Source organism: Pleurodeles waltl, chromosome 4_2 (assembly GCF_031143425.1).
Source record: "Pleurodeles waltl isolate 20211129_DDA chromosome 4_2, aPleWal1.hap1.20221129, whole genome shotgun sequence".
In the NCBI taxonomy this organism is placed as follows: Eukaryota; Metazoa; Chordata; class Amphibia; order Caudata; family Salamandridae; genus Pleurodeles; species Pleurodeles waltl.
Window position 1 is genome coordinate 337,899,911 of NC_090443.1, and position 19,713 is coordinate 337,919,623.

The window sequence follows — 19,713 nt, forward strand, 5'->3', positions numbered from 1 at the left end:
ATTTTTAAAGTCTGATATCTTCCTTCTTAAATTACCTCCTAGTGAGACACACATCAAATAGATTTGAATGTAAAAAGCTGTTCTGCAGGACTATGTTTTAGTGGAAAAGGGTAGAAAGAGTAAAAGAGGCACTTCTTTTATTACAAGAAGTGGCCACTTGTTCTCTCTTGAGAGCAACATTGTACATCTTTTACATATACTTTTTTACCCTGTAAGACAGAAAGAAAGATGTTACTAAAGGGTGGTTCTATTTCTTCCATGGAAGACAAAACTAGCTTTCCTTACAGTATAATTGGCTTTTCTTTGCAGCATAATTTAGAAAACTCTTAGGTCCTCTAGTGCCATGTAACTCCAGTGGCCTTTCATATGACCCTTGCAATTCTTTTAGGTTTCTGCATGAATACCCAGGCAATCCATCAGTCGAGCAAAGGGTTCTGGGAGAACTCACCTTATCACGCTGCTGTTCTGCTGTATGCAGCTCGTCCTGCAGCTGGTGCATCTTAATGCTCTGCTCCTGCTGCTCTTCTAGGGCGTCCCTCCGGTCTTGCTCCAGAATTTCTAACAATATCTTCCCAGCTTCAGGGACACTGGGCTCCCCAGACTAAGGACAAGACCAAGAGCAATATTTTGAAAGGTAGAATCAAAGTGGATATATACAAGATAAAATTTAACCTGGAGATAGCTTTGGGGTCATCATTGAATGCCTGGGCTAACCCATCACAGATATGGTGGTGCTTGGACAAATGCGGCAGACTGGAGTATCCCAAAAGAGGTACCACGGTCACCAGATACAAGGCGGTTAAATCCAAAGACGACAATCCTTGTGGTCTGCACACAAATGTAACCTGGAGATAGCTTTGGGGTCATAATTGAATGCCTGGACTAACCCATCACAGATATGGTGGTGTCTGGACAAATGCGGCATACTGGAGTATCCCAAAAGAGGTACCATGGTCACCAGATACAAGGCAGTTAAATCCAAAGTCGGCAATCCTTTTGGTTTGCACACATGTGGCCAATCCCGCCATTCCCACAAGCTACAGATAGCAAGTGTCCACTGAAGTAGACTATGGTGGTCATTCTGACCCTGGCGGTCTTTGACCGCCAGGGCGGAGGACCGCGGGAGCACCGCCGACAGGCCGGCGGTGCTCCAATGGGGATTCCGACCGCGGCGGTAAAGCCGCGGTCGGACCGGCACCACTGGCGGGGTCCCGCCAGTGTACCGCCGCCCCATTGAATCCTCCGCGGCGGCGCAGCTTGCTGCACCGCCGCGGGGATTCCGACCCCCCCTACCGCCATCCAGATCCCGGCGGTCGGACCGCCGAGATCCGGATGGCGGTAGGGGGGGTCGCGGGGCCCCTGGGGGCCCCTGCAGTGCCCATGCCACTGGCATGGGCATTGCAGGGGCCCCCGTAAGAGGGCCCCTACATGTATTTCACTGTCTGCTGCGCAGACAGTGAAATACGCGACGGGTGCAACTGCACCCGTCGCACAGCTTCCACTCCGCCGGCTCGATTCCGAGCCGGCTTCATCGTGGAAGCCTCTTTCCCGCTGGGCTGGCTGGCGGTCTGAAGGCGACCGCCCGCCAGCCCAGCGGGAAAGTCAGAATTACCGCCGCAGTCTTTCGACCGCGGAACGGTAACCTGACGGCGGGACTTTGGCGGGCGGCCTCCGCCGCCCGCCAAGGTCAGAATGAGGGCCTATGTCTGTCTGCGACTTCAAAAACTTTGCACCATCAGCCTCACTTCTTGTTTCACTCTCAAGAGTTAAAAGTGCTTCCAGGGTTCCCCATTGCTCACCAATGAACAAAGCCAGCACACCTTTATAACTACTAATGATGCATTTATTTACAAAAATCTAATAAGTCAACCATTTTAAAACACAATAAGCCACAGCCATGGGGTCTTATTTAGAGTTTGGAGAGTGTGATACCCACTGTCCTTGTGCTACCTGACATGGGAGGAGAGGTGAACTCCCACTCAGGATAAGTCCCCATTTTATTCTATGCTAGACTACTTTACATTTTTTAACAATGAAAAGGAAAATTAAGTATTTTGTTTATGTTTGTTTATAAGTAATTATATTTACTTCGGGGAGCTTGGATACGAGGTAGGTCATACAGACCACAGCGCTCCACAAGCAAAAGGGTGGTCAAAATCCAAGCAATCCAGAATGGGCCTATGTACCCGAACTAGGACGGTCCCCGCATTCAGAAGCATATGTCTCCAAAGTTAGGCTGCAGTGTTTTCATATGTAATAGCAGAGTCATTGTTACTCTCTCATTGAGGGTTAGGCACATCAATAGGTCCTGAAGAATTACCTCCAGATCCTTTAGACCACTTCATGGCAAAAAACATGTTGACCAGTTGCTAGCTCTGTAGTGTAGGAAATACCCATAAACAGTTCCCCGACATCTACAGCTATAATTAGAGTAGTGGGCCCACATTTATTTTTTGCAAGGGAAGCAGATCATTATCCTCAGTTTTTTTCCCGATTTCTGTTGTTAATCTTGGCACAAGTGGCAGGTTGCATTAAAGATGGTTATCTAGGGCACCTGTGCCCAATTTTATCGTTTGTTTGTCCTAGCCACACTCACTTCCACTCACCACCGGTATTTTTCAAAAAAGATCTCCGGCAAAGAGCCCTCCTGCAGGGCCCGTCAGGCATTGCAGTTTCGGCCTGATGAGGAGCATGGCCCAGTGATGAAGCATGTCACCTAACGGTGAGTGAGGGCTATTGTTTCTGTTAGAGAGGACCTGCGAGACCCAGGCCCGACCCAACTAGGTAGAACATAGTCTTTCTTCCTTTGGAATAGTGCATCTCAGTTTAAACTATAGGTATAAATAATTTTGAACATTTGTTGTTTGTAAGGGGAGATGAAGTACTCAGCTGTTGGCTGTCACTGGTGGTTTGCCTTTTGGTCGTTATTCTCTGGGCCATTTTGCTGAGGATTTTGAGGGGGAGCCGTGATCTGATCCCCTTACATGAGAATTGAAAAACGAACTTGATCAGTTGAACAAGCATTCTGAAACATGCCTTCTCTGTTGTCATTTTGGTGGCACATTGAATTTGTTTAAGACATCTGTGTAATGCAGACAAAAAGTCTTTAAAGGTGCGTTCTACTAATGTTGCTTGAGATGTTTGACACTTGTTCTCGTTGTATCTCTTTTCTTCCTTTATTTAAGCTGATGATAGTTGTAATGTGGTGTCGCTCTAAATGTGTCACTGTGTATAACTTTGTTTCCGATAAAGTTCCCTAACTATATATAAAATATGAAAATTCTTTGACAAAAACTACATACTAAGTTTACTAAGCAATGGTTATGCCTCAAACAGCCGAAGTTGTAAATAATTATTGTAGTATTTCACTCAACAAGGGAATACCTCCTTAATTCCTTGACTAACATGACTTGCAACACTCCAGGAACGAGAAGATGCAATACAGTATGTGGGTGCTGTGATCAACACTGTGTTAACTACAGGCAGACTAGCTGCCAGCAACTGGTGCTCTTGCTGAACCATGCAATTGTACTTCCCTTATTTTTTTATTACTTTTTCTCTTGAAATGTGAATCCCACTTATCTTTGTGCCCTAAAGTGACTGCACAGTTTGCCTACATGCATTGATTGCTGCCGATGCCATTCCACAACCAAAAAAGTATTCAAGACAGGCAATTCCCAAGTAAGAAAAGCCAAAAGGGCCCTTCCTGACATCGGTATGGTTACCAAAAGGACTACTGGCAGATGATGGATCTTGCCTTCAAATCAATGTACTTTAGACTACAGTGCATTAATCCTCTGACATGGAAAATACCCCCAGATTGAAACATAAATACTGTCATGAACTTCAGGTCACTGGGGACAGGCTGATCTAACCTAAGAAAAAAGTGGTAGATTACTAGAGACTGACTGCTCCAATCCAAAAGAGATACTCATATTCACCAGAGATGACTGTCTAAATCATAAAGAGATAGACCTGTCACTGGGGACAGATAGGTCCAATCCAAAGGCAATAAATCCAAGTGACAAATACAAATTGTTTAAGTAAGTTGTGTTCGGTGAAGTCCCTTCTTTTTGTTAAGATTTTGACTTTTTCTAAGGAGCACTGTAATATATAAGGTACAGGTAGAAATATTACACGAATTTGGATGTTATAAAAGTAACGATATTGTTTGCTGCCTGCATGAATTGTTCCCTGTGGACGTGCTTTCATCAGAATATTAATAAAAACAATACAAAACGTAAAATTCAGGACTCAATCAAATTTGTTGAAATAAAAATAATATGTTCTGACGTTTTCAGTCACAAAGTGAATTACAATGTTGTGATAGACGTGGGAAACAAATAACCCTGAACGTGATGTCCATCCAGCAGACTACCTCCCTATCTTTTGAGAATATTGATTTATATTTTGAATATTTATCTGGTGACCTGTGACGGACTTGCATTCCCACCTATGCCTCAATCATCACACTTCCCAGGTCCCACATCACCTCAGTACCTGGAGAGCTTTCTGCACCTCCTGCAGTGAACCCTTGAGACGCTCATTCTCTGCTTGCAAGCTGATGACTGCCTCTCGGTCCATGCCCCGACTCTTTTTCTCCAGGTCGTTTTGCAACTTGATAGACCGTTTCCTTACTAAAGAGCATTCTTCCTCCAGGCTGCTCATCCTGCACTTTAGCTGGTCCACCTATGCAGCCAACGGATGCAAAAAGAGGGAAGAAAAGAAATAGTTAGGTGAAGAAAAACGTGTTGATAAAATGGGAGAAACTCTTAATCATGAGGAAAAGCATATGAAAGACTTTATATACATGAAAGTGAAAAAACAAAATCTTGATCTTTTTTTCAAGAGAATCAAATCACAGTAAAGCAAAACAATCTATCTCGAGAACAATCAAGAATAATGCCATGAGAACCAAAACACGTCAGTGAAGCAGAAAGTGGTCTGCATCAGAAAAAAAGTCAATACTTTGGCCATCATTCAGACTTTGGCAGTTTCTGACCGAGACTGGCAAATCCATGGGCACCAGAAGACCGCCAGTGCTGGTGGTCTTCCGCCCGCCGTATAATTGGTACTGCCAGATTTCCGCCACACTTTGGGCGGATATCTGGCAGTATCCATGCTGGCGGGCGGTGGCGCTTTGGCGTTGCTACCACCTGCACCGCCCCACCAAGAGGACGCCGCCAACCATATTATGACCATTAAGAAGGCCTGGCGGTGTCTTGCTAGGGGGGGGCTGCCGGCGGTGGCAGCGTCCCTTCCATGACGGACGACCTTCTCGCCGAATAAGGTAAGTTGGGCATCCGACAGAGGAGGGGGTGGGAGGTAGGGGTTGTTGTGTGTGTGGTGCCTGCGTGTGGATATGAATGTGTGTGTGCGTGTTTGAATGCGACTGTGAGTGTTGTGGTGTATGCGTGTGAATGAATGCGTGTATGAATGCTGATGTGAGTGCTTGTCTGCATGTCAGTGTGTATGCATGTGAGTATACATGTGTGAGTGAATGCGTGTATGGATGCATGTGAGTACGTGTGAGTGAATGCGTGTATGGATGAGTGTGAGTGAATGCATGTCTGGTAGGTGAATGGGTGTGTGCGTGGTGTGCGTGGGTGTCTGTGTGCATGTATGCGTAGAGGGGGGTGGCAGGTCGGAGCGTCATGTAAGTAGGGGGGTGGGGGACACTATGTGAGTAGGGTGTGTGGGGGCTCTATGTGTGTAGGGGAGGTGGGGGCGCTGTGACTTTATGGGGGAATGGGGGTCCAGTGCTTGCTGGGGCAGTGCTACTGCCTCAGAAACCATGGAAGTACGCCGGCTCCTAATACCTCCGACGGTCCTCTGTGGATGGCCAGGTTGGAAATGAACATCTTCGGCCCAGCAGTTCATACCGCCATGGCGGTATTAGTGGAGGTGTGGCGGCCAACCCGGCACACTCATAATGTGGCTGTCTTCACCGCCAGCCTGTTGGGGGTGATACCGCCACATTAACCCTGGCGGTCGGAAGACCGCCGGGGTCATAATGACGTCCTTTGTGTTTTAGATTTGTGCACAATCCAGCCTTGTTCTAACCCTTCCAAGGCAACTTAATAAAAACTATCATGGGCATATTTACAAGCCCATAGCGCCACAGGAGCATCACTTTTAGCGATGCTTCGGTTGCGCTGTGCACTGCGCCATATTTACAAGGTGGCACTAAGCCACTTTTTGTGGCTTAACACTGCTTTGTAAATATGGGCACCTCCAACGCAGTTTTCTGCAGCAGAGGGACGTGCAATGGGTGTTGCTGTGGGCTTTCCACTGCAACACCCATTGCTTTTGACACTGCCCCAGATTTACAAGGAATCGTAACTCTGAGGCAGCGCCAAAAATGAATGCCACCCCAGGGGTGGCGTTAGCATGGCACAACGAGGAGAAATACTTTTATTTCTCCTCGTTTTTGCTTTTTCTATGTGTGCTGCATTCTGCAGCACAAACCGAAAAAGCAAAAAGTCATGCACAATTGTTTATGTGCAGGAAGATGTCCCTTCAATTCCCTTCAACGCAGACACCCTTACACTATGGTGCAAATATGCGTGCATTGGCGCTGGCAGCTAAATTTAGCACCAGTGTTAGGGGAAACACAGGGGTGCGCGTTTCAGAACTGACGCAGTGTGGGCTGGCAATTTTCGTACAGCACTACGCTGTGCCAGTTCCTAGTAAATATGCCCCTCAGTATGTGTTCAAACATCCACAATGTCATCTTTCATGCTTAAATTATGGAGCATGTTAGGATAATTTCAATAGAAAATACCATTGCTGCACATGGATTACTCCATGCCTAGGAAAGACTGCGAAGACCTTGATGTGGACAGAGTTATAAAAGAGACAAGATAGCAGTTTGGTACAGAATCATATGTAGGAGTATAATTAAGTGGCCATGCCATTTGTTTACTCGCTTACATTTTCTTTCGCTACTTAAGGGGTGTTATTATAAGACCTCTTGGGGCAGGGGAGTGCTCTATGCTGCTTATCCTCTAGTCAGGGAGGATTATGAACCTTAACATCTACTTTCATACATGAGTTGGTTCAGTCACTCAATTACACCTTCTGTTTGGTACAGTCCCACTGCTTTATATGTTCCACTGGTTACATGTGGTGGGCACTGGCACTCAGTTTTAAGGAGCAGGACTTATTTTTTAATGATTTAACTTTTGTCTAGCAGGGGATCACACATGTATGGAAAAGAATCAGCAATGGCACGATCTAAAGAAATAAAGTGTAGGGTGGTGTAAGAAATAGGCATGAGGTGGAATCAAGACTAGGCAGCCTTTGCTTTCAGCAAAACCCAGCATTCGGCGGGCCCAGAGGTGATCTGACAAAAGATACTTTGGGCCTCTATTCATTTTTTCACAAATTAAGAAATCGAAGGCCAGCACTATTGCATCTTCCAAGTGCCTTCAAGAGCTCTTGAGCCAAATACACAAAGAAAGCACAATCCCTAAAGTTTTGCGAATGTGACAATCTTCACTCTACGCAAAGACTGGAACATTTATCATCTTAGCAGACTTTCGATTTATGAAAAAAATCAATTGGATTCTTTGCTTAAGGTGGTTTTTTTCAGCAAAACTGTTTAGGTGCCACTCTATTTCCGAAAAATCATTAAAGACACTTCGAAAAACCTTCATGTTTAGCAGAAGAAAATCTTGGCCATTTTGCATACTGCAGTACCAAAATAACTTGTCATGCATTGTTAATAAAATGTTAAAACTTCAGACACATAGGGCCTCATTCTGACCCTGGCGGTCTATGACCGCTAGGGTGAAGGCCGGCTGAAGCACCGCCAACAGGCTGGCGGTGCATTTCCCCCGGCTGGGGGAATCCTCCATGGCGGCGCTGCTTGCAGCGCCGCCATGGGGATTCCGACCCCCTTCCCACCATCCTGTTCCTGGTGGTTTTTACCACCAGGAACAGGATGGCGGGAATGGGTGTCATGGGGCCCCTGGGGGCCCATGCCACTGGCATGGGCAGTGCAGGGGCCCCCTAACAGGGCCCCATAAAGATTTTCACTGTCTGCATTGCAGACAGTGAAAATCGCGACGGGTGCAACTGCACCCGTCGCACCCCTGCAACTCCGCCGGCTCCATTTGGAGCCGGCTTCCTTGTTGCAGGGCCTTTCCCGCTGGGCCGGCGGGTGCTCTTTTGGCAGTCGCCCGCCGGCCCAGCGGGAAAGCCAGAATGGCATCCGCGGAAAAATTTTAACTACACCGGCGAAATTCACGTAATTTCAGGTATTTCATGTTATGCATGTAATGGAAAATTTACAACATTACACTATTATGCCATGTCGCATAATTACTCACAATTTGTGATAAAAATTTACAATGAAACGTGCCATTTGTGGTTGAAAATTTCTCACTAATGCAACCAAACAATAATTGATTGATTGATTGATTGTTGTTTGTGGTGCTTTTGCTTTTTGCAGTATTTTTGAGAACAAATTGAAAATTGATGCAAGAATTAATTTTACTCTAAAACCTTCAATGATAGTGCTAAATGACAAATTTGCATTTTGTGTAATTACGACTAATTTCACATAAGTTTGCAGAAATTTAGCATAATTGCGCAAAAGCAAATTACACAAATTTGACACACCCCTAGTGTAAACCTGTGCCACTGAGTAGAGCAAATTCTTCATTTGCAAAAAACTCCTGCAGGTGTCATATTTTGAGACTATCAAACTTCAAAGCTGATCTGCTCTGTATTCCGGTGTCAATTTCCTCATAATTTGTTTTCCTGCAGGTGATAGGCCCTGTATAATGTGCTAATCGTCTGATCACTCCACCTTAGTCCTCAGATTTCACATGTCCTGCAAACCTGTCCTTACCTCATTATCCACTCATTCTTTGTGGTCAGTTGCTGAGTGTCTTAGCACAAATACTCTGAGCCCCTTTCCTAAGTTCTTATATGTAGGTGCATCAATCCCCTTTAGGTGACAGACTATGCATTCTAGTGTCAATCATCTATGCCTTCTCAGCAGTCTTCAGACTCTAACGGCCATTCAGACGCAGATCTCTCCTCACCCATGCACCATACAATCAGTACTGTGCACACGTAAAAACAGTCAGTACCTGGATCTGAAGGTCTCGACTGCGTAGTTGGGCCAAGTTCTTCTCTTCAGAAAGCTGGGCATAACGCAGAGCGAGGGTGTAGTTTTCATCTTTCAAGCGCTGCAACTCCAGCAGGTCACGGTCCCGCTCAGCCATGAGAATGGAGTGATGCTGCTGGGCACCCTGCAGCTCCTCAACCTGCCGTTCGAGTTTGGCCTTCTCCTCCTGGAGTGCCTGACACTGAGCTATCAGCTGCTGTTCCCGTACTAGCCGCTGCCTGCGCTGAGAGCGCTGCACCCGGAGTTCAGTCATCAGGAACTGGGTGAGGCCCTCTGGGCCTTCTTCATCTGTCAGGAAAAGAAAACTAAAATGAAAACTTTAAGGCTTAAGTATGAAAGTCTGCATGCAAAATCATAGGGCCCTTCAGCCATATAGTCAAGAGGCTCCCCTAAACATAAGGCTACCAAGTAGTAAGGTATCACTGGAACTTCACTTTTGTAGGCCTAGGCTTTCCTTGAAATGTTAATTGATAGTGGTGTGTCCTAACTGAACTGAAACAAGACTACAACTTACAGAACACACTTATTCCTGTGATGAGACCACAAAACTTGAAACATTGGACTCCCAGTGATACTGAGTCATTTGATGCACTTACCTGAACCACCATAGTGACGTCACCCAGCTATGTAGGTGAATGAATGTCTAATCGAATCATCATCCTACATTCTGAACTTTCCAGCCCTAGTGGTGTTTGGCTTTGTATTCCTTGCCAATGGCTTTTGTTCTTGTGCAGAGGTGATTTGGCCTAGATGTTCAGACAGGACAGTACCATTTAGGACAAGGCCAAGAATGATTTGCATGTTGTTGATCTATGGCATTAATAGACACTGAGCAAAGGGTGATGGACTAAAATGCCACCCAGTGTTATTACCAGTGTCTGTGGTTTTAATTCAAGCACTCCGATCTATATTACTAGATCAAAGCTACCTGAGCCATTGAGTAAGGGAATCACTGCTGCGCACAGCCTTGGCCTACATGCGTGTATGCAAGAATCTCCACTTGTTAGTAGGTCAACTAAAACCAACATTCACATTTTTTTGTGTGAAGTGGGGCAAGCAGTTACAGGGAGGAAGCCTCACGCTGTACCGAGTCGAGGTCACTTATAAAAGTGGTGGGGCTCCCTACAACAGGTAATCATGAAGATTGTGCACACATGTATAATAGACATATTTATATCACTGAAAAAAGACATACTTTAAAGTGACATTAAAGTTAAGTATGGTATTAAGAGCTTATCTTACATTAAACATTAGTTTTTATCTTACTTTAACGCCTAACTATAACATCATTTTAATCTTATTTTTTCAGTGAATTTCTATTGTTTTATCATGTTCAGTCAACTCTGCTGAAGCGAGGGGGTTGACTGCAGTGTCTGGCCAATCAGCCAAAGGTCGTGTGCAGCAGCTGGTTGACCTCAGGACCTAGCCTCTGCCAAGCCCTGCTGCCAAACCAGCTATGGATGGCTGTTGGACCTGGCTTTTTGACGGGGACATCCCCAAACTTTTTGCCTCCTTCCTCCTATTTTTTCTGACCTGTTGTTGTTGGCTTTTGACCTCTGGGCACTTTACCACTGCTAACCAGTGCTAAAGTGCATATGCTCTCTGGGTAAATTGTACTACTGATTGGTTTATCCATGATTGACTATTTAATTTACTTGTAAGTCCCTGGTAGAGTGCACTACATGTGCCTAGGGCAGGTAGATTAAATGCTACTAGTGGGCCTGCAGCACTGGTTGTGCCACCCACCTCAGTAGCCCCTTAACCCTGTCTCAAGCCTGCCATTGCAAGGCCTGTGTGTGCAGTTTCACTGCCACTTCGACTTGGCATTTAAAAGTACTTGCCAAGCCTAGAACTCCCCTTTTACTACATATAAGTCATCCCTAATGTGTGCCCTAGGTAACCCCTAGAGCAGGGTGCGGTGTAGGTAAAAGGCAGGACATGTACCTGTGTAGTTATACGTCCTGGTAGTGTGAAACTCCTAAATTCGTTTTTACACTACTGTGAGGCCTGCTCCTTTCATAGGCTAACATTGGGGCTGCCCTCATACACTGTTGAAGTGGCAGCTGCTGATCTGAAAGGAGCAGGAAGGTCATATTTAGTATGGCCAGAATGGTAATACAAAATCCTGCTGACTGGTGAAGTCGGATTTAATATTACTATTCTAGAAATGCCACTTTTAGAAAGTGAGCATTTCTTTGCACTAAAATCTTGTTGTGCCCTTCAATCCACGTCTGGCTAGGTTTAGTTGACAGCTCCTTGTGCATTCACTCAGACACACCCCAAACACAGGGTACTCAGCCTCACTTGCATACATCTGCATTTTGAATGGGTCTTCCTGGGCTGGGAGGGTGGAGGGCCTGCCCTCACACAAAGGACTGCCACACCCCCTACTGGGACTCTGGCAGACAGGATTGAGCTGAAAGGGAACTTGGTGCATTTCTTAGAGACTCTTTGAAGTCACCCCCACTTCAAAGGCACAACTTAGTATAAAACAGGGCCTCTGCCCTACCTCATCAGACACTTGCTGGAGAAGAAACCTGAACCAGAAACTACATCCTGCCAAGAAGAACTGCCTGGCTGCTCAAAGGACTCACCTGTCTGCTTTCTACAAAGGACTGCTGTCTTGCTGTTGCCCTGCTGCCTTGTCTGGCTGTGAAAGTGCTCTCCAAGGGCTTGGATAGAGCTTGCCTCCTGTTCCTTGAAGTCTCAGGACCAAAAAGACTTCTTCCTTTCACTTGGACACTCCGTGCGCCGAAAATTTCGACGCACAGCTTGTTTCGCGGCGAGAAAAACGCCGCACACCGACGCTGATCGACGCGACGCCCTCGGGACGATCGAGACTTCGACGCACAACCTCGCAAGGACAAAGCCGCCAGACTTTCCAGGAGAAATCGACGCGCCGCCTACCGTGAGTGCGAAACTTTGACGCACGGCCTCGCAAGGACAACGCCGCCCGACTTCCAAGGAGAAATCGACGCGACGCCTGCCGTGAGACCAAAATTTCGACGCACGGCCTCGCAAGGACAACGCCGCCCGACTTCCAAGGAGAAATCGACGCAACGCCTACCGTGAGATCGAAACTTCGACGCGCAGCCCCGCAGAACGACGCGCAGCCGGAAAATAAGCAGGAGAATCCACGCACAGACCCGGGACATCTGGTAATCCCCGCGATCCACAAAAAGAGACTGTCTGCGCGCCGGAAAACGACGCCCGACTTCCCCGCGTGGAAAAGAACGACGCAAGTCTGTGTGTGCTGAGAGGAAATCGACGCACACACCCCTTTTTCCACGCATCTCTTCTCCTGTGGCCCTCTGAGGAGATTTCCCACCAGAAACCAGGTACTCTGTGCTTGAAAGACACTTTATTGCTTTTTAAAGACTTAAAGACACTTAATATCACTTTTCAGTGATATCTTTACAAATTCGTATTGCAACTTTGATCGTTTTGACCTACAATTACCCAGATAAATATTATATATTTTTCTAAATACTGTGTGGTGTATTTTTGTGGTGTTATGCTATGGTGTTGTATGATTTATTGCACAAATGCTTTACACATTGCCTTCTAAGTTAAGCCTGACTGCTCGTGCCAAGCTACCGGAGGGTGAGCACAGGCTGATTTTGGATTGTGTGTGACTTACCCTGACTAGAGTGAGGGTTCTTGCTTGGACAGAGGGCAACCTAACTGCCAACCAAAAACCCCATTTCTAACATTGGTGGCAGCGGTGGGATAGGACTTGTGTTTGTGCAGTGACATACAGTAGCTAAGTATTTCACTACCTACCCACAGTTGAGGGTCAACTTGATCTTTCATCTTTTTTTTGCTTTTGGTTCTCTGATGTCCTCCTGGATATACTATTGATATTTTGGACTTTGGATTTTGGTTTTTGCCGGTAAGACCTTGTCAGCAATGAGATTGCTTACCTACTCACTCTTTGTGCCTACTGACCACCTCACTAAGGCTGACTTAAGGAGGCTTTGCAGAAAATGGGGCCTTCCTGTATCAAGGAAATCTACTAAGATGGAAATGCTACATGCCTACATAGTCTGGGCAGAGAGAGAGGCAGAAAAAAACCAAATGACTAAATACCCCTCAGATGAGGAGGGGGACTACTCAAATGAGGAGGATGACGACTCAGATGAGGAAAGAGATCCAGTGAGAGCAGAATGGCTCCGAGCTCGAGAGCGGTGGGTGGAAGAACTAGATGAGTTTCTTGAAAGGGCTGAGGCAACAAGTCTCTTAGCCCGGGAAGAAGAAAAGATTGCAGCTCAGGAGCTGAGCTGTAAAGAGCTGAAACTGGAGGCCGGAAGGGCTGAGTCCAGTTCCGATGGTGGCAGCAAAAATCTTGCATCCAGTACTGCTGAAGAAGGGCACAAGCCCAGAGATGTGGTGCCCAACTTGAAGAAGGGAGTTGACACACCCCAGGTGGTTCAAGAGTATGAGGTAGTTCCCGTTATGCACAGGGTCCCTGAGAAGGATTGGGGAACTGGCACAGGGAGTCATATTCCTACCGGGGGGAGGGACACTTTACTGACTCTAGCAGAGAGTGACAGAGAAAAGGGTTCCCCCCTGGTGGACGTCCTGGATATAGAGTGTAGAGACATCCCAGAAGAGTATGGGTTGAGTGTCAGGGACAGGCAGATACTGTCTCACCAGTCTCAAGAGGGTGACATAGAGTGCTTTTCCAAGGCTGAGTTACTGGGTGGTTGGGTGAAGGGTACTGTGGTTAATACATGTGAAGGGCAGAGTGATGTAATTGCTGGAGAGCATATGTCTGGTCCTTATTTTCCAGAGCTACGCCAACACCAGGTGGAGTGTGAGTTCTCTGACCCCAGGGAACTTACAGTGGAGGCAGACTTTTGGGTGAGTACCAGAGAGTCTGAAGAGGCATTTGGGGGTGCTCCTGAAGGGAGTGGTCTAGGTGGTTCCCGACCAAGTGAGGTGGGAGAGGATTGTAGTGTCCCAGGTAGGTCTCAGAGCCTAACCTGTACCGTAGGGCCACCTTTTGAGGGAAGCCCCGCAGTGTCAGAAGAACTTGGGGGGATGACTGTAGACAGCATCCCAACAGTTCTGGTGTCTGGCAGTACCACTCCTAGTGAGGGGGTGCAGAGGTCCAGACATAGGGTTGAGAGGGGGTGGCAGACCCCAGTGGAGGATCTTGAAAGTCAGGGGTCAGCTCTGAGAGCAGAGCCCCCCAGGAATGACCCAGGTGAGACCGTTTCTGGTTTGGGGGAAACCCAGACTCTGCCGGATGGGCAGAGGTCGGGAGACCTGCGCCAACCAGACTCTTGTGTGGCCCTTGGGGACGGCGTGTCCCTTGTGGGGGGTGAGAGTGCCCCCCAGGAAGTCCTGGCATGCCAGGCAAAGATTCAACCTCAGGGTGGTGACTCTGGGTTGGATAACCGGGTTCAGAGGTTAAACTTTGACCTGGTGGGGGGTAGATGTGCCCCCCAGAAAGTCCTGGAATGCCAGGCAATGGTTCAACCTCAGGGTGGTGACTCTGGGTTGGCTTACCAGGTGAAGAGGTCAAACTCTGACCGGGTGGGAGGTAGGTGTGCCTCCCAAGAAGTCCTGCTGTGCCAGGCAATTGTCCAACCTCAGGGTGTTGACTCTGGGTTGGATGGTCAGGTTCAGAGGTTAAACTCTGACCTGGTGGGGGGTAGGTGTGCCCCCCAGAAAGTCCTGGCGTGCCAGGCAGTTGTCCAACCTCAGGGTGTCGACTCTGGGTTGGATGGCCAGGTTCAGAGGTTAAACTCTGACCTGGTGGGAGGTAGGTGTGCCTCCCAGAAAGTCCTGGGGTGCCAGGCAATTGCCCAACCTCAGGGTGGTGACTCTGGGTTGGCTAACCAGGTTCAGAGGTTAAACTCTGACCTGGTGGGAGGTAGGTGTGCCTCCCTGAAAGTCCTGGCCTGCCAGGCAATGGTTCAACCTCAGGGTGGTGACTCTGGGTTGGATATCCAGGCTCAGAGGTTAACCTCTGACCTGGTGGGGGGTAGGTGTGCCCCCCAGAAAGCCCTGGTGTACCAGGCAGTTGTCCAACCTCAGGATGGTGACCCTAGGTTGGAGAACCAGGTTCAGAGGTTAAACTCTGACCTGGTGGAGGGTCAGTGTGCCCTCCAGGAAGTCCTGGCGTGCCAGGCGATTGTTCAACTTCAGGGTGGTGACTCTGAGTTGAATGGCCCAGTTCAGAGGTTAAACTCTGACCTGGTGGAGGGTCAGTGGGCCCTCCAGAAAGTCCTGGCGTGCCAGGCAATTGTTCAACCTCAGAGTGCTGACTCTGGGTTGGATAACCGGGTTCAGAGGTTAAACTCTGACCTGGTGGGGGGTAGGTGTGCCCCCCAGAAAGTCCTGGCGTGCCAGGCAATTGTTCAACCTCAGGGTGGTGACTCTGGGTTGGATACCCAGGTTCAGAGGTTAAACTCTGACCTGGTGGGAGGTAGGTGTGCCTCCCAAGAAGCCCTGCTGTGCCAGGCAATTGTCCAACCTCAGGGTGTTGACTCTGGGTTGGATGACCAGGTTCAGAGGTTAAACTCTGACCTGGTGGGGGGTAGGTGTGCCCCCCAGAAAGTCCTGGCGTGCCAGGCAATTGCCCAACCTCAGGGTGGTGACCCTGGGTTGGGGAACCAGGCTCAGAGGTTAAACTCTGACCTGGTGGGAGGTAGGTGTGCCTCCCAGAAAGTCCAGGTGCGCCAGGCAATTGTTCAACTTCAGGGTGGTGACTCTGAGTTGAATGGCCCAGTTCAGAGGTTAAACTCTGACCTGGTGGAGGGTCAGTGTGCCCTCCAGGAAGTCCTGGTGTGCCAGGCAATTGTTCAACTTCAGGGTGGTGACCCTGAGTTGAATGGTCAGGTGCAGAGGTTAAACTCTGACCGGGTGGAGGGTCAGTGTGCCCTCCAGGAAGTCCTGGCGTGCCAGGCAATTGTTCAACTTCAGGGTGGTGACTCTGAGTTGAATGGGCAGGTGCAGAGGTTAAACTCTGACCTGGTGGGGGGTAGGTGTGCCTCCCAGGAAGTCCTGGTTTGCCAGGCAGTGATCCAGTCTGAGGGTACAGACCCTGGGCTGGAAGACCAGGTTCAGGGTGTCCCCCGGACCTGGAGGGAGGGGCTACTGATAACAGTGCCCCTACCATGTTGTCTTCTGAGGAGGCCACTCCTAGTTGGAGGGTGCTGGACCCCAGAAGGGAGGGCAGGGGGAGGGAAGCCTCACCCCGGGCCCTAGTCCAACCTGAAGGTACAGGCCCCAGGTTGGAGGGCCAGTTGCAGGTTAACAGCCCTGCACTGGTGGAGGAATGGTACAGGGTGACTTCTGTAAGCACCCTGACCATGTTGGACTCTGGGGGTACCGCTCCAGGAGGGAGGGTACAAAGCCCCAGAGGGGAGGACCAGGTTCAGGCTATCATCCCTGACCTGGTGGAAGGGAGAGTGGTTAAAGGGTGCCCAGCACCTGGGGCTACCGCCCCCCACTCTCCACAGCCACAGTGGTTGGAGAGCTTTGAGAGGCCTGGGGCCTGGCTCTCATCCCTGGCAGCTGTCAGTAATCACTGTGGCTTGCTGTCCGGGTGGACAGAGTTATCCCTGAGGAGGGGACAAGTGTCACACCCCAGGGGTAGAGTGGGCAACACCACTGTGTTGGTCATGGTGGTACTATCCTGCTCCTGGGATACATCTGTGAGCAAAGTAAGGTTAGGTGCTGCACAGATGGGATCCGCAGGTAAGGAGAAAGGTTCCCCATGGGTTGGCTTAGTGGGCCCTGAGAGTATGGACAGAGTGATCCCATTGGAGTTAGGAAGGCGAAGAACTGGAGCATGCCCCTGCTGTTGTGGGCCTGGGTCCTTGTTCTGTCGCCTCAAACAGGGAAGTACATCAGGATAGTGATTGTTCTCCCCTGGCTTTAGGCTGGTAGGGGGTCATGTTGGACCTGGCTTTTTGACGGGGACATCGCCAAACTTTTTGCCTCCTTCCTCCTATTTTTTCTGACCTGTTGTTGTTGGCTTTTGACCTCTGGGCACTTTACCACTGCTAACCAGTGCTAAAGTGCATATGCTCTCTGGGTAAATTGTACTACTGATTGGTTTATCCATGATTGACTATTTAATTTACTTGTAAGTCCGTGGTAGAGTGCACTACATGTGCCTAGGGCAGGTAGATTAAATGCTACTAGTGGGCCTGCAGCACTGGTTGTGCCACCCACCTCAGTAGCCCCTTAACCCTGTCTCAGGCCTGCCATTGCAAGGCCTGTGTGTGCAGTTTCACTGCCACTTCGACTTGGCATTTAAAAGTACTTGCCAAGCCTAGAACTCCCCTTTTACTACATATAAGTCATCCCTAATGTGTGCCCTAGGTAACCCCTAGAGCAGGGTGCGGTGTAGGTAAAAGGCAGGACATGTACCTGTGTAGTTATATGTCCTGGTAGTGTGAAACTCCTAAATTCGTTTTTACACTACTGTGAGGCCTGCTCCTTTCATAGGCTAACATTGGGGCTGCCCTCATACACTGTTGAAGTGGCAGCTGCGGATCTGAAAGGAGCAGGAAGGTCATATTTAGTATGGCCAGAATGGTAATACAAAATCCTGCTGACTGGTGAAGTCGGATTTAATATTACTATTCTAGAAATGCCACTTTTAGAAAGTGAGCATTTCTTTGCACTAAAATCTTGTTGTGCCCTTCAATCCACGTCTGGCTAGGTTTAGTTGACAGCTCCTTGTGCATTCACTCAGACACACCCCAAACACAGGGTACTCAGCCTCACTTGCATACATCTGCATTTTGAATGGGTCTTCCTGGGCTGGGAGGGTGGAGGGCCTGCCCTCACACAAAGGACTGCCACACCCCCTACTGGGACTCTGGCAGACAGGATTGAGCTGAAAGGGAACTTGGTGCATTTCTTAGAGACTCTTTGAAGTCACCCCCACTTCAAAGGCACAACTTAGTATAAAACAGGGCCTCTGCCCTACCTCATCAGACACTTGCTGGAGAAGAAACCTGAACCAGAAACTACATCCTGCCAAGAAGAACTGCCTGGCTGCTCAAAGGACTCACCTGTCTGCTTTCTACAAAGGACTGCTATCTTGCTGTTGCCCTGCTGCCTTGCTGAACTCTTGTCTGGCTGTGAAAGTGCTCTCCAAGGGCTTGGATAGAGCTTGCCTCTTGTTCCTTGAAGTCTCAGGACCAAAAAGACTTCTTCCTTTCACTTGGACGCTCCGTGCGCCGAAAATTTCGACGCACATTGCCCTCGGGACGATCGAGACTTCGACGCACAACCTCGCAAGGACAAAGCCGCCTGACTTTCCAGGAGAAATCGACGCAACGCCTACCGTGAGTGCGAAACTTTGACGCACGGCCTCGCAAGGACAACGCCGCCCGACTTCCAAGGAGAAATCGACGCGACGCCTGCCGTGAGACCAAAATTTCGACGCACGGCCTCGCAAGGACAACGCCGCCCGACTTCCAAGGAGAAATCGACGCGACGCCTACCGTGAGATCGAAACTTCGACGCGCAGCCCCGCAGAACGACGCGCAGCCGGAAAATAAGCAGGAGAATCCACGCACAGACCCGGGACATCTGGTAATCCCCGCGATCCACAAAAAGAGACTGTCTGCGCACCGGAAAACGACGCCCGACTTCCCCGCGTGGAAAAGAACGACGCAAGTCTGTGTGTGCTGAGAGGAAATCGACGCACACACCCCTTTTTCCACGCATCTCTTCTCCTGTGGCCCTCTGAGGAGATTTCCCACCAGAAACCAGGTACTCTGTGCTTGAAAGACACTTTATTGCTTTTTAAAGACTTAAAGACACTTAATATCACTTTTCAGTGATATCTTTACAAATTCGTATTGCAACTTTGATCGTTTTGACCTACAATTACCCAGATAAATATTATATATTTTTCTAAATACTGTGTGGTGTATTTTTGTGGTGTTATGCTATGGTGTTGTATGATTTATTGCACAAATGCTTTACACATTGCCTTCTAAGTTAAGCCTGACTGCTCGTGCCAAGCTACCGGAGGGTGAGCACAGGCTGATTTTGGATTGTGTGTGACTTACCCTGACTAGAGTGAGGGTTCTTGCTTGGACAGAGGGCAACCTAACTGCCAACCAAAAACCCCATTTCTAACAATGGCCAACCCCTGCTGAGCCTGAGCCATGTGCTGCAACAGGGTTCATCACAAGACGGACTTCTAGCCACTCCCTAAATTCAACCTCACATGAACCGGTGATCCCCTGCTGAGCACAGCCTCCAGCCAGGCCAACCACACACAGACACCCAACCCAAATTTCGCTCTTTATTTTTTTTTTAATTCTTTGCAGGTACTGCAGTACTCCTGCATACTGGCAGTCAAGCGTCATCCCCCTTGCACCACAGTACTCTGCAAGCTTGTTCAGGAAAGCTTACATGGTTCCGCAGTACAATGGTGGTGAACCTTGAACGACAATTCCTGCTGAAGTACCACAGTACCTGACAGGAGATCTGTGTTGAGTCCCACAGAAGTACAGCGGTACCTGTGGCACAAATGTGTTTTTTACCATTTTGGCCCTTGCTGCCAGACAATCAGATCATTTGTTACTGCAGGA

At 48.5% G+C, this 19,713-nt stretch overlaps 1 protein-coding gene across 1 annotated transcript in view; it reads right to left on the minus strand.

Moving 5' to 3' along the window:
- The window catches only part of CARD10 (caspase recruitment domain family member 10), a 185,576-nt gene that overhangs the window by 105,391 nt on the left and 60,472 nt on the right, over positions 1 to 19,713 (minus strand). Inside the window, exons 4-6 of the mRNA XM_069231372.1 lie at positions 9,102 to 9,427; positions 4,501 to 4,689; positions 449 to 601 (exon numbers count right to left, since the gene is read on the minus strand). Of these exons, the coding sequence (XP_069087473.1) occupies positions 449 to 601; positions 4,501 to 4,689; positions 9,102 to 9,427 (668 nt within the window). The remainder of the gene's footprint in view (positions 1 to 448; positions 602 to 4,500; positions 4,690 to 9,101; positions 9,428 to 19,713) is intronic.